Below are 15,819 nucleotides of genomic sequence, written 5' to 3' on the forward strand. Positions count from 1 at the left end.
CTTGCATGAAGCCTCCTTGCCAATTCGTAGAACCAGCAGTCGAACCTTACCATTAAAGTCACTCTCAAGATTGAATGGGCTTCTCTGATCAATATAGAGAATCTTCTAAGAAACTGTGACCTCAACACACTAAAATTTGTGTCGTTTATTTTTTAAAAACTTGAAAATATGCGGATGAAGGCGTCCCCAATGTGACCTATACTGTATCCGCAAGGCCTCGGATAAGAAAAAAGTGGATAAAAGGAGCAATAATCATAGGTCTGAATTGTAAACATCGTTAAAAAGGCATGATCACCGAGGCCATTAAGTTCTTCTGATGTTCTATACCAACAAATATCTTCAATTCACTTGCGTGACGATCTCTTTGTCCAACCAGGATCTGCCTTTGTCAGCCGTGGAGGAAACAAACAAAGCTTTTTTACGATTGGGTGAAATGTGATACCAATCCTAAAAACGTTCCTTTTGAGGTTTGTTGGTTGATCCATCTGACAGCAGGAATGTGGGCCTTTTGACAGCATCAGGAGTAGTGGCAATAGATTTATCAATCATGTTGTTGTTGGATCTCTGTTAAATGAATGGTTAACAACAGCTCTGGTGTTTTTGGTAATCTTTGGATTACCTCTTGCTCAGTATGCCTTACATGTACATGATACATGATTGTACTAACTCTGAATAGGGTTAACGCCCATGTGATACAGCATTCATTATTTATTCAGAAGTTGACTACTGTTTGCCACATCCACCTGTTGATGTCAACACATACAAGCCATTACTCTTGATATCATACATCTATCTGGTAATGCTAGGCCCTATTCATATTGATGGCCATACCCAGCAAGCACGGGCCTTTGAAGACAAGGCAATAAATAAAGCGTGCCATCCACACAAAGATATTATAATATGAAATGGTGGTTTTTATATGGATGTGTGCTGGGGTTAGGGAAGTACATATTGATATACATTGAGGAGTTGACATTTGGACATGAGTCAAATGATGTTATTGAGAGTGTCCCATCCTAGGGGACAACCATTCAATAACACCATAGCCCAATCAATGATGTGTTGACAGTCATCTGAGTGAGACCTTGATATTGGTCTGAACAGCAGAGCGATTCCAACGAGTTCATTACTCTTTGGTTTTACAGTTAATTAGATGTGTTTACCTGACGAATATTGTAATTGTCTGTGGGAAAAGAGTCCATGGCCTGTTGGTCAATGACCTGAACTGTGCATGAGGTATTCCAAGTGAGTTCTGTGGCCGCTCGCAATATGCATATATGCTTGGAGTAACTTCATGGTATATAAACCAAGTCATAAAACGTAGGGAATATCTTCTACATTGGTTTTGACACTTCTGCAGGAATGCTTTCAATACTACGGATATCCCTCTGATCATTTAACAGGATTATTACTGGTTTCATTGTAAAGGATTAATGTGTGTGATGCCAAGTAATCATCTCAGGATCCATTGGAATACTGATGGAATCTATGTCACACTTGCTGCATGGATCTAATTGCAATCCCGATTGGGTTTCACACACTGACTGATTGAATCAGCGCTAACGGAGGTGATAGCTGATTGGTTTGAAAAGCCTTGATGCGATAGATGGTGATCTTGTACAGCAATACTGACCCAGGAAAGCTTGGCTAAAGTTTTGGATAAGCAACAGGTTGTTAAGAGAGACATTTAGTCGGAACAAGCTTCCAATTATGGAGCCCCCTGGTGTTGCATGATCATCACTGACGTTAAAGTTAACCTTCTTGAGAACAAGTGCCATTATCTTTGACCAATTTTAGCTTATTAGCATAGAAAGCTCGGGTGCCAGAGCTGAACGATCTTCCTGGCCAAACCTTACTTTCCACCCTTGACTTTAAGCAGAAATTAGCCTGTGTTACATAACCATGCTCCTATCTATAATCGCTGGGTGACAGTTTTCATTTTTGGACACAGGACCCCATGGAAGTAAGATATTTATGGAAGGTAATCACAGTGGCGGGGAGATCTGTCATTGCAGTGGAATTTTTGACACCATAAAGGACATTGTGTGCTGGGTGTTGGGTTTCAAGCCAGCGTACTTGGACTGTCATGATCGCTTTCGGAACACAACTCACAAGGGAGCAGCTTGAATGGAGATAAGGTAGTGCACTAGACTGAAATGTGGGATTAACTTACTGTTTCTCACAAAAACACTTTTATCAAGTTCTTAGAAAGTATTCTTTGGATTATTGAGTGTATTTTTTAAAACGATTGTTGGACAGTGACTTTACAAAGGAATTTAAAATTCAAAGACTTTAAAAAACTTCATTGTTTGGCCGATTTTACTTGTGAAAGCATTTGATGTCGGCAGTTGTGTGAACTTTACTGTATGACGAAGTTCGAGTAGGACTTTATTGAAACAAGAATTCACCGACAGATTACGTGAAGTGGGTAATGTGCTCATTGAGGAGATGATAAACAAATGTAGTAAAAAAATCACTGAAGTTCAAATAACTCGAGAGGGGTGAGACTTCCTAAACTGTTTTAGATACAAAAGACTCCACTGGGAGGAATTAAAATAATCCAAGAAAATTCACCAAGAAATAAGGATTAGTGTTGTATTGTCATGAACCTAATAAGTCCATTTTGAAGTTATTCAAATTGTCTGGAGAGATTACAAGTCACCAGGAATAAGCGTTCCTGTCAAGTAGACTACTGTAGAATAGGCACCTACTTAGAGAATACATGCAGGGTAACGTTCAAGTCTTTTCACTTGACCCTCTCCGTGTGGGTGAAATTGTGAGGAGAGTTTCGTGGTCGTGGAGTGGAAATTCCTGATGAATGATGTCAAGACTCTTGCCAAACTGGAATAGCTGATTCAACAGAGACTCTTGCCAAACTGGAATAGCTGATTCAACGGAGACATTGACCTCTACACTTTGGGGATATATGGACACCTTCGCCAAAGGATATTGCTGGTCAATCACACAAACAAGCGTGATGGTATATTTACTGGACAAACTTACCAACAATACTACGGATATTGACCAGTTTAGTTAGTAAACAAACTGGAACTTAGTGCCTTATCTGAGGATATATTTGGCCTGTGGATCTTCGAGGAATTGACGTGTGTACGCTCACTGATAAAGTGACCGGGATATCAGGATATGAAAACCAATACTCCTACGTAACTAATCTTGAACCAATCAGCTATTACATATTGTACACACGTTAGCCATGCGATGTTAGTAGGACCTACCAGTACATGAACAGTCAAGAAACAAAAGAATAATTCCTGTCATCGCAATTTCCATTCATGCAGCAAATGTGACTCTTGTACACAGGATTACATGTTTTGGACCATTGAGCTACTGTTTATGAAACAATAGTTACATGGTATAACTATTGAGGATTACTCCACGAGGTTTAATCATTTCTCTATTTCATTTTAGTGAAGCGATTTTGATACGTTGTTTAAAAATTGACACAGATCCGACTTGGTGTTGGCATTGAGGAGCTTACTATGACCAAGTGTTGCTCTGTCGACTGATTCACCAGGATAAGCCATCAGTATGGATTGAGACTTGGGATGGGAACAGGGAGTTCAGTGGTACAGCCAGCGGTGGATGAAGGAGTAAGAAGCACACAGGTTACGGTCGACACAGAGAACAATCACTTTCGAAAGGGAGCACAGGGAAATGGTGTAAACCATTCGCTGCGAGTGCAAGCATTATTATCATCGGTTCATGAGGACAGAAACCCTAACGCCGTCCCACACAGGGTGAGAAGTTTTCAGGTTCGAAGAAGCGAGCCCATCACTGGTTCTACCCGGCGGCTTAAATATCGTGCGCCCCAGCCGCCAGTGTCGGTCGCACCCTTTAGTTTTTCTGACGTTGTAAAGAATGTTGCAGTAGCTTCTGTTGGTGAGTTAAAGGTTTGTGGTAGTCCTCTTGGAAAGCGACATGACTTGATAGGTGGTGCTACTTTACAGGAGAACGCAGCCTCAGGAAGAGGTTCAGCAGCTGCCATGACGGACAATCGTATGGAAGAAACTCGACTGGAGAGGAATGGTGTGGGCCCACATGTCTCCTCCAGTCCAAGGCCTATACCCTCTCCAAGACTTTCTAAATCAGAGAGCATGACTCGCCTGACTCCACACGGGAGCCCCGCGAATGATCGAGTGGTGAAGCGCAGGAACACGGATATATCTTCTCGATTAATGAGGTCACAACCCTTGCCGAAAATGAAGCCGGGCTTGTCTCCTCCGGTGACTAATGGAGATGGACATGTAAAACAGTTATCAGATAGTTGGATAGACCAAGCAGCTTCTGTGAAGCCCTATGTGCATCCAAGGCAGCACTCAGATCCCCCATCAACTCAGGAAAGCTCACACAGAAAGCATGCGGACAAGGAACATTCCATTCAAACTGTTGATACTCAGAGGGAATCGGCACGCACAATTCAGAACAAGCCACAACTCAGTACAAATACTCAAAGGAACTCAAGGCTTGAACCTGACCAGATTGAGTGGCAGCCTCATGTTGTCTCTGATTCTGATTCTCAGGTTCAAAAACAAACAATACCAATTCAAAAACCACGAGCAATTCGGCCGAGCTCATTCAACGTGAGGTTGAAGGTTGATCATGGTGCGGCAAGTAAAGGCAGCAAGGATAGATCAGGGATTACGGGTCGACATACTTCAGACAGCAGTCCAGGAAGCAACGGGCAAGCCCATGAAGTGATCAGTCAATCAAGGAATCTCAGGAGGAACAAGGCATTGTTGAAGAGCAATTCTGAGGAGCACAGTGAAGGCTATCACTCTGCCATCTCTAGTCAGGTCGGGGACGGCCCAGATGATCATGATGATGATGATGATATCATCATAGTGTCGGAGAAATCACCGAGCAATAAGACAAAGATGATTCATGTTCCTCCTGTGCCTTCTGCACTGTCACCAACAAGCCCAGTCCAACCCAGGCATCCATCTCATCTCCGAGCAGTGTATGCGAGAAGTAGTACTCATTCCTCGAATGATTCTATAGATTCTGTGGAGGGGTCTCCATTTGGTGTGTCCTATGGATCAACTGGCACTCAACTAGCTGATGATGAGAGTAGTGACATCTTGGGCGATTCTGTGAGTAGTGTGGACTCTTTTGCTCTGAAGAAAGACGAGGTGGTCGTGCTGAGAAATAAACAGAGACCGAAAAAGGATGAAGGTGGTGGAAAAGGGTTTCATAAAAAGTTGGGGAAGTCCATCAGTGATAGCCAGAGGCTGGGTGCAAGTTGTGAAGCACTGGATGACAACTTCCTACGGGCATCACTGCCGGAGGATCTCTGGAATCGTCACCTACAGAAATCTAAATCTACACTTGACGTACCAGATAAAAGTCATAGTCCTGTGTTGGACAATTCACAAAGTAGTTCTCCTAGATCTACCTCAAGTTCACCAAGAAGAGAGAAACGATCAAGACACTATGGGTTAGACCCAAAGAACTTCACCCCAAAGTTTAACCGAATGCAGGGTAATTCGCCGATCTTTAAGAGAAAAACTGCTCCAATTATAGAAAGAAGCGAACACCCAGAGAAGGATGCCAGGAGGACAACGCCTGTCAGTTTGTTTGCCAGCACTCCAACGAGCCCTGACCCACCTGATTATGAGACCACCCTTCATAATCTCGTTGAAGGTACCACCAAAGTTGACAGGGAGCGAGAACGCCGCCTCAAACATAGGTCACTGCAGCCGGACATTTTCCCTAGTCATGCTTGGTTGTCTGGGCCGGAAGTCCGTGTTAAACGACCATCTATTAGTACAGCGTTTGACTTGAGCCCTGATGGTAATATCGCTAGCTTAAATCTGGAGGGTCTAAACCAGACATACCCAGTTAGTGAACGTGGCAAGAAGGTATCTCGCTTACATGATGACTGGACCACACTCATATCACCTCGGTATTCACGCAAATCAAAAGGATTAAACCTTTCACTGAAGAGGAGGGAGAATCGTCAGATTGACACTAAAGTTAAGAATTCATCGTCACTCTTCCCCCAGGAGGGATTTACCTCATCCAAGTTGCCTAACGTTTGTTTTGTGATCGATCTGGATACAGTGGTTGAAGAAACCTGCTATGAGGCTGACTTTGAGGTAAGACTCACTTTTGGTTTCTTTACTGACATGGTTTCTTTCAATTACAGGATCTTTGTATCAATTGTTTGATAAACAGCTTTTCGAAATATGTCTTGACTGATTCATGATTAGATTCAGGTCATTGTCAGGAATTGAGTCAAGAAAGCAGTTCCTCTCTCACAGTTAGCTTGCTCCCTGCTCAGCAAGCCATAAACCCATAACATCCATGAGGCTATCAGCTACTTTACATCAATATTTGCTCACTGAATGCATTCATTCCTTCAGCAGGTTGACGGTTTACGATTGAATGTGTTGGTTGTTCGCATTAGAAGCTCTCATTAGTTGTTGGGAATCGGAAATGAACATTTCCTGATAATTAGCTTGGGTGGTTGGAGTAATGATTCTTTTGTGATGCTAAGAGCAGAGTAATGTTTTGGTGTGTTGCCTATTGGCGATGTATCGGTTTTGTAAATGATTGACATGAACTCGTATGTGTCATAGGCCATTAGCTGTACATGAATGACACCGGATGAAGGCCTCATGGAGGTTCCACTCTGATTGACTTCAAGTGAATCAATGTTCCTTCGTTGAATTGTCTTGATCTACCTTTTTTTGTCCACTTCAATTGAGCAATAGCTTTAATCAGTTTCCGTATAAAGTTCATATTGGCTCATGTTCGCCTGTAGGCTGGTTCCATGCAGCCATTCACCAACACCCAACTTATTCTTTGCCATCATCAGTAATTGATGGCATGCTGTTCCATTCACCTCGTTACCAAGCAGTCAAAGAAACCATGAATACCTCAGCCTGCAAAACGTGCCAGGGCTATTCCTGATTAACCTAACCCATGCATCAGAATAGGTTTGAAAGTTGTCTTATGAAAAGGAGGTTGGCAAAAAGGGACATCATGGGGTATCGATCATAGGCACTGGCTTATTTATAGCCCATGAAAGCTTGTGAATGAAATTCCTTTCCTTCTCAAAAACTCACTAGAGGAGATGAAGAAGCTGGCAGTGTACCTGGTTGATAGTTCATGGCAGAGGAGCATGGCCAGTGTGGATGCAGGGACCATCACCCTCTTAGCAACGTCTCTGGCTTGGGAGGTTCACCTATCTGACCAAGTATGGGTGCAGGACTCTGGCTTGGGAGGTTCACCTATCTGACCCAGTATGGGTGCAGGACTCTGGCTTGGGAGGGTCACCTATCTGACCCAGTATGGGTGCAGGACTCTGGCTTGGGAGGGTCACCTATCTGACCCAGTATGGGTGCAGGACTCTGGCTTGGGAGGGTCACCTCACTGACCCAGTATGGGTGCAGGACTCTGGCTTGGGAGGGTCACCTATCTGACCCAGTATGGGTGCAGGACTCTGGCTTGGGAGGTCACCTATCTGACCCAGTATGGGTGCAGGTCTCTGGCTTGGGAGCTTCACCTCACTGACCCAGTATGGGTGCAGGACTCTGGCTTGGGAGGGTCACCTATCTGACCCAGTATGGGTGCAGGTCTCTGGCTTGGGAGGGTCACCTATCTGACCCAGTATGGGTGCAGGACTCTGGCTTGGGAGGTTCACCTATCTGACCCAGTATGGGTGCAGGACTCTGGCTTGGGAGGTTCACCTATCTGACCCAGTATGGGTGCAGGTCTCTGGCTTGGGAGGGTCACCTATCTGACCCAGTATGGGTGCAGGTCTCTGGCTTGGAAGGTTCACCTCACTGACCCAGTATGGGTGCAGGTCTCTGGCTTGGGAGGGTCACCTCACTGACCCAGTATGGGTGCAGGTCTCTGACTTGGGAGGGTCACCTATCTGACCCAGTATGGGTGCAGCAGGTCTCTGGCTTGGGAGGGTCACCTATCTGACCCAGTATGGGTGCAGGACTCTGGCTTGGGAGCTTCACCTCACTGACCCAGTATGGGTGAAGGTCTCTGGCTTGGGAGGGTCACCTATCTGACCCAGTATGGGTGCAGGACTCTGGCTTGGGAGCTTCACCTCACTGACCCAGTATGGGTGCAGGTCTCTGGCTTGGGAGGTTCACCTCACTGACCCAGTATGGGTGCAGGTCTCTGACTTGGAAGGTTCACCTCACTGACCCAGTATGGGTGCAGGTCTCTGGCTTGGTAGCTTCACCTATCTGACCCAGTATGGGTGCAGGTCTCTGGCTTGGGAGCTTCACCTCACTTACCCAGTATGGGTGAAGGTCTCTGGCTTGGGAGCTTCACCTCACTGACCCAGTATGGGTGCAGGTCTCTGACTTGGAAGGTTCACCTCACTGACCCAGTATGGGTGCAGGTCTCTGGCTTGGGAGCTTCACCTCACTGACCCAGTATGGGTGAAGGTCTCTGGCTTGGGAGGGTCACCTATCTGACCCAGTATGGGTGCAGGACTCTGGCTTGGGAGCTTCACCTCACTGACCCAGTATGGGTGCAGGTCTCTGGCTTGGGAGGGTCACCTATCTGACCCAGTATGGGTGAAGGTCTCTGGCTTGGGAGCTTCACCTCACTGACCCAGTATGGGTGAAGGTCTCTGGCTTGGGAGCTTCACCTATCTGACCCAGTATGGGTGCAGGTCTCTGGCTTGGGAGGTTCACCTCACTGACCCAGTATGGGTGCAGGTCTCTGGCTTGGGAGCTTCACCTCACTGACCCAGTATGGGTGAAGGTCATTGGCTTGGGAGGGTCACCTCACTGACCCAGTATGGGTGTAGGTCTCTGGCTTGGGAGCTTCACCTCACTGGCCAAGTGTTTTGGAGAGATATACATTACAAAGGCTGTTTGAGCGAGAAAGGTTCAAATCGTATCCGAAATGCCACACTTTCACCAGAGATGTTGCACTCATCCTAAATTGGTCATTAGAGAATTCCCCCATGTGCTGAGTAGCTTAAGGACGTACCATGCTGCGCTAAAAATGTTTTTGAAACTTTTGCGTGACATCACTCATTATTGAGCGTGATTTCCCCTCCTGGTGACAAGGCAGTGAAAACATTTTTGTTGTGTGGTTTTGATGAAGAATAATTGGCTCCTGGACAGGCTAGTTATAGTTAGGTGTAAAAGGTGTCACATTGCTGGGATGTTTGTCATTGTTGATATGCAGACCATGATTCTGGTGCTGCTCACACAAGGCATTTCAGAAAACACATGTTACATGAATGGTTCATTTGAATCCACACCATCCAAGCAAGAAGTCCACACCATCTAAGCAAGAAGTCGGATGAAAATTTCCAGATTTTAAATGTAACAGGGTTACCAACTGTCTGGCCGAACTTGACTCAACCTACTTACAGAAAAGGCTTAAGTTTGCCAATGCACCTTTGATATGTATGTGCACAAATATTTTTCATGATAATCTAGATTAGTCAGTGACAGCCTGTCAACAGCCTGAGGGGAAAATGTGGTTGTCTGTCAAACTGTTGTCTGTTGTTGAGGGTTGTTCATTGACTCTATAGTCACTGCTGCCAGCAAAACCATGAGTCCTGATTGTCAGAGTTTTAGTGATCAGTTGTGATATCACAATATCCAGAAAGGAAACCATGATCATCACCAACATTCCTGAGATAGAGCCAAAACATTCAAACTATCGACCAGTCATCATTCTGGTAGGCCTTTAGGAAAGACAATATTCTGTCAAATTGTGGCTAAAAACACTCAACCATTCAACACTTTCCTTTCAATACATGAACCCCATGCAGGGTCTTCACGGTGTAAAGGCCACTTCAAATGTCTTCACCACATTAAAGCCTAGTGTCCTCACTGTGGTGGCCACCTTTCTGGCACCACATTAAAGCCTGGTGTCCTGACTGTGGTGGCCACCTTTCTGGCACCACCAAGAAGCAGTTGGGCCAATCAATGTCAAAACTTATAACTAGTTCAGGCTGTCCGTCTTCACTTTCATAGAACCTCAGTGTTGAAGGTGTCAGTGGAGGCAGTCATAGTTCATCATTTACTAAATCCTGCTAATAGCTTTACTGGATGAGTCTTCATCAATATTGGGAGATGAGAGCTATGAACATGTCATTCAGTGAGTCCCTAAGTAGTGGGGCCTACACCCAGTCATAGCAGTGAAATCAACTGGCTGAACTGACTGAATGAACAAGCTAATGGGTTGTTCCAAAGGTCCTCCTGTTTCTTTAGACCTTGTCATTTTCTACCTATTTGCTTTCTATTGTTTGTTGAAATTAGAGAAGAAGGCCAGAGTTACTAAACTATGTGAGTTGTTCTCTACTTGGCCCATTTGTTAGTTTCTTGTCATTCAAATTGATGTTTTTATTACTACCCAACTTATAGCTGTAAGAAAACAACAGGAGTCACATTCATTCAGTGAGGAATTGGAGATGATCACTTCCGTTTCATGAATTGAGTATAAATGAGCTTAGTTATAATGTGCGTGGGCCTAGCATGGTTCAGTGTAAGCGGGCCTGACTTTAGAACCACCAGAGAATCATAGCTGGGTCAAGTGTGCCTATACATGCATGTTAGATAAGTAACGACCACCACTGTTGGTAGGTAGGCCTAGTAAAGTCTTATATGCCTGTAGAAAGACCCTTGTCCCTGAGACATGCTATTCCAACAACTCGGCCTTACTATGACGAAAACAAGTGTCTTCAAGGCAAAGATTATTTTGTTCTCCTGTGATGGTGCTTGGGGTGGGCCTTTGATTAAGTTACAAATAGTTTTGTTCAATCAAAGCAGATGGCAGCACGAGGCTATGAATCTAACTTTTGGATTGACACTGATGTTGAGTGTTTTGTTCACAGATGTCACTACTGGAGTAGACTCCTGGGACTCTCCAGACACGTATGTGGAGACAGGGAGTTGTATAAGGTACATTGGTGGCAGATGGATTGTCGCTTTTTCCATGGGGACAATGGTCAAGCTGTCCGGTTGATGACCTGAGTAAGGACAATCATGGTTGAGCCTGCAGGTCCTCAAGGAGATCGAGAGAGTGTACCTATTGGCTTTATCTGTTGGCATTGGTCATTGACCAAATCAGGACACTTCTCCTCCAGGTCAATATTGAGACAGTGGACACTTCTCTTGATAACCTGACTAAGGCTATAAGCTGTGAAGCTTGTCCTCGTCCAGGAGATCTTTATTAACGAGATCTGTTTCTCATTGATCATTGACCAAATCAAAACATTGGACATCTCCTGGTCAATATTGAATTACAAATTACAAATTACAAATTACAAATTACAAATTACAAATTACAAATTACAAAAGTTTATTGAATCCGTATAAAATTTACATTTTACATGGGACGAAAATACAATAAACAGTGCAGTGCAGATAGAGAGTCAGAAGAAAAGAGAGCAATAAGTAATAAAAGTAATCAAATAATACAGAAATTACTTAAGAGTGCAAGAGAGTTGGTGGGCATTATTACAATGATTGCAGCAGTATTTTTAATAATTATAGAGCTTTCCTCACCTGAAATGCTAGATAACAGAATTTGCCGGTGAGGCGAGCTACATTGCCTTCAGCAGTTAAAAGATATAATAATAGATTTCTATTTGAAAGTTCATTTGTTAACCCAATTCGAGTTTTGTTCAAATATTTATCACGAAGGTTAGAGAGCAAAGGGCATGAACACAAAAAGTGAGTCTCATCTTCAGTTTCTTTGATTCCCAATGATAAACAGTGAGGGCACCATCTCTCATCCCTGGGGATAATAGGACGAGAGTAGCGGCCTTTCTCGATTAAAAGACAATGATTACTCAGTCTTAATTTGGTAAAATGGGACCTGTGTTCCCTATTTTGGATATCATCGAGATAATTTTCGTAGCAAAATCTATTTTTAAAAGCTACATATGTACAAAATTTCCCCTCATTTAAATCAATGTACTTCTGATAGAACTTTTCAAACCAGAACGATTTATAACGCTCCTTCATATGTTCCTTGATTGTTTTAGAGGAGATGTCTGGGTTACATAAATCAAAATTTATTTTCTTCGACAATTCCTTATAAAAAGAGAACCAGGAGTAAAAGCCCTTGGAGTGTAATAACTTTGATTCAGTAAAAGCATCTTTTAAAACTGGATTGTCAGTATTATCTAGGTGTGTGTGGTAATTATAGATTTTACATATTATATCAATCCCAGTAGGGAATCTCCCAAGTTCGCTCATAGTGGGAATATTACCAGCCTTTTTATTTACACCGAGAAGAAATTTGCAAAAGCTAATATTAACATGTTCAATGACAGAATCATACCACTTCTGCTCAGTGGACCAGACTCCATGAAACTTGCCTTTCCGAAGATCTTCGGCCGACCAAATTTCGGCCCCATATGTACAAATGGGAGATATGAGTTTGTCAAACAAATTTAATCCACTTTTGGGGTTGATCCCAGTATTACGTAGGCAAGCACGTATACTAAATAGAGCCTTCTTAGCTTTACAAGAAGCATTTATTTTAGCATTTGTAAAATGTTAAATTCCACAAACAGCAAACATTCCACAAACATGGTCGATCAAGTGGACATTTGATATCTAAATATGCTCATCTTTTTAACTTGTTAATCCACTTCAAGTTCAACAATCAATCATTTGAATGACAATTAGTCAATTGAGAGTGACATATATGATTACATGTGTAAATGGGTAACCAGTTTAGACTTCACAGCTGTTTGTAATGACATGAAAATGTGCACAAGGGCATCACACAGTTTTCAAGTTTTTAAAGAAAAGAATTTGGCACCAAAGTATGGTTTTGTCAAAAATCCCTGAGTAGGCCCCTCTATGAGAACTGGCAAGATAAGGTGCAATTGTTGTCAAGAAGAATCATCAAGTTTGTGGTTGGATTGTTTCCTAACTCTAACAGCTCTGTTCGAGGAAGAAGCAGAGCTTCTCTGAGATCAAGCTTGTTTGTATTTTCTAGTCTGGTTACTCCAGTGTCCTGTTCAGGTTTATGAATCAGTCGCTCTTCAGTGTATGGGTGAATGAGTGATTGAAGTACCGATATACCGCCCCGATATACAGGTCTATGACTGGCTTCTTGATGTATGACGTATTCTCCACACCAGGTGGGGAAGCTATGACGTCAAATTCCAATTGTATGATTTAGCTTGCACTTTCCCCATGGTGTCTCGTATTGATGGGTTCTTTCTAATAATGTACTCTAACAATAAATGGAACTGTTATTTTGTGGATGAAATTATACTCAGAAAATGTAAGGAAATTGGGGTGTATTCCGTTGACAGAAGTCATGAGTTTGATGATGTCACAGAGGAATGTTTACTAATTGAGTAAGTGAGCCTAAGCTCAGTGGATGTGTGGTGGCTTTCATGAAAGTTGGGCAGTCTCCACAATGTTGTTATGAATCAGATAGGCCTATTCATTGATGATAGGCCTTTGTAGCGGGTAGGTCTATTCTACAAGGGGGTGGTGGCAGGTGTCTAAAGACCAACACCCAGGTCATAATCTGAGTCAATCCTTTTGTTTTTACCAGAGGTTGTCACCAGGTGTTTGCCTAATCTAGTCAAGTCCTCAGCTTATAGCGGACATGAAAAAACAATGACTATTAAACCATGTTTGTTATTGATCTCCCCTGAATTACAATGGGTCATTCCAAAATAATAATAATAAGCCTAACTGGGTCATTGGATGACTGGTTATGAATTCTTTATCCCATCTCTCAGATTCATTCAAGACCAGCAAAGGCATGGCCGTGAAATTCTTCTCTTAACATTGTTCTAGTCAATTTACGTGATGAAGACTTTCGTGCAGCTGGGACTTTCAGCAGTTCATCCCAAGTTGGGACGACGGAAGACTTGTCCTGATCTTAGGGTGCCTGTCATTCAGGAGGAATATAGGGGGGTAAGTTACCAATTGCCACAGTGTACCCTTTTAATTTGGGAGGGGGGGGGCAAAGTTGTCAAGGACAACATAACCTCTTGGTTACTTGAAACCAGTGTTGTAACAGGCCTACTGGACCTCATATTTGCCCCCAACACCCCCTCCCCAATATTTAAGAAGAATACAATATCTTTGAGTATAACGAGGATTTGGACGAGGGGGGGGGACTCTTCTACACAGCCTGGTCAGGGTTGACCTTATAGTCAGTGCAGACCCACCGGCCCTAATCAAGTTTTCGTTCCTTGACATTGGGTTTAAATCGATTATAAAAACACAACCTACGCAGTCAGCAGCGTGAAGTGACGACAGGAAATGGTTTATGTTAGGTCCATGGGCTTAAACTGAAATGTTGTCGCAGGAATCTAATTCCCAGGCCTAGGGCAGAAAGGTTGGCATAAGCTAATTCATTCGCTTCAAGGCCCATTCACATTTTCAGTTAGTTTGATAAATTTTGAAATTAAATTGCTTGGGATTGATTTGATGTTTTGCGGGACTTTGAAGCTCTAATCTCCAATATAAATCCATGCCTAACCTATTCAGGTCAGTGCTTTGCTAACACACTTAGGCACTGTAGGTCGACATTCACTTGCCTAGGCCTATTCTAGCCTAGATTTAATACTGGTACAAAATCATCGAAGTAAGACTAATCAAGCCTGAAATATTTCTAATAGTGCATATTGATATGTGTACTTTCCCTTTGATTTTATATCTTTTATGAAGAAAAGAATAGGCAAAGAAAGCATAAACAAAAAAAATGTGATTTAGGATTTAACCAGAGATTTAGATTTTTTATCAGGCACTGGATTCATTTACCTTGTTAGCTATTGAGCAGGCCTGGTTGGTCAAAACAAGTGGCTGGATCCTTGTCTGTTGAACATTGTAGTGGAAAAGTAGGAATAGATGGATGACTTCACCTCCCCCCCATCCGAATACCCCCCCCCCCCCCCAACCCACCCCTCAGTGGTGACTGGCACAGTTCACTTTCAACCAAGATTTCTTATATTTGTTCAAAACAATGTACATGTAATATGCCACTGATATCAGACTGCATAACGACAATAGATATGAAATTATGAAAAACATTCTAATCAGTCTCGTTTGATCTAGCCGCTAATCTTGTTTGATCTAGCTAATCTCATCCTGTCTGGTCACCACATTCAGGGTTGATAACCTGACGACCCAAGGACATCTTGTCTCTTGTTGGTAAATAGAACCACCTGTATCAGACTCATAAAGTATCATAAACTTGTTACAGATCAGTCCATATCAAACATGAAATGTGTAAAGTGATCTATCTGTCCTCAGCCGTGGTTGTCTTGAGGTAAGGACTTGGAAGAAGGGGGCTCCACCGCTATGATTTCTTGGCAACAACTGCATTTGTGACAGTTCACCTTAATGACCTGTTTGCTTATAATAATCATCCATAATGTCAAACAAACCAACCCTGTTTATTGTATATATACACCTCAGGACAAGTCAACTATGTCATTATTCTCAACCTGCACGGAATGACGAAGCCCAAAGTTAGTGGTACAAAAAATGAAAGTAAAATGGCTATATTTCAGCCTTGGTGTTATTTGTGTTGTTGGTATTATCTATCATCATTATGACCATTGATGATGATAATAAGGATTCCACGAATACCATTATGGCACATTCTGTCTGCTCATTTTGAAAATGATTGCTACTCTTTTCTTTGAGAAACGTTGTCTATGTAATAATTTAACAGCCCCATTTCAAATTGCTTGTCATTCAAATTTCATTCTTACAAACAGAAATACCAGACAAGAAAGGCGGCTTATACCATCCTTTGTTGTGAGGGTTGGATAATGTCCAATGTTCATGTAATGTTGGTGGAAGATGTCCTCAGAACTCTAAC

General features: G+C 42.9%; 1 protein-coding gene across 5 annotated transcripts in view; it reads left to right on the forward strand.

The window, feature by feature from the left end:
* LOC135488737 (uncharacterized) overlaps positions 1-15,819 on the forward strand; it is an 88,176-nt gene that overhangs the window by 46,969 nt on the left and 25,388 nt on the right. The window contains exons 1-2 of one of the 5 annotated variants that reach the window (XM_064773501.1): positions 1,075-1,245; positions 3,430-6,116. The exons of 2 other annotated variants lie outside the window; for them this stretch is intronic. In XM_064773501.1, the coding sequence (XP_064629571.1) occupies positions 3,567-6,116 (2,550 nt within the window). In that variant the 5' untranslated portion in view covers positions 1,075-1,245; positions 3,430-3,566. Of the gene's footprint in view, positions 1-1,074; positions 6,117-13,743; positions 13,902-15,819 lie in introns of those variants that run through there. 2 more of the 5 variants (XM_064773500.1, XM_064773504.1) reach the window with 2 other exon arrangements.

This window comes from Lineus longissimus, chromosome 5 (genome assembly GCF_910592395.1).
Source record: "Lineus longissimus chromosome 5, tnLinLong1.2, whole genome shotgun sequence".
NCBI classification, from domain to species: domain Eukaryota; kingdom Metazoa; phylum Nemertea; class Pilidiophora; order Heteronemertea; family Lineidae; genus Lineus; species Lineus longissimus.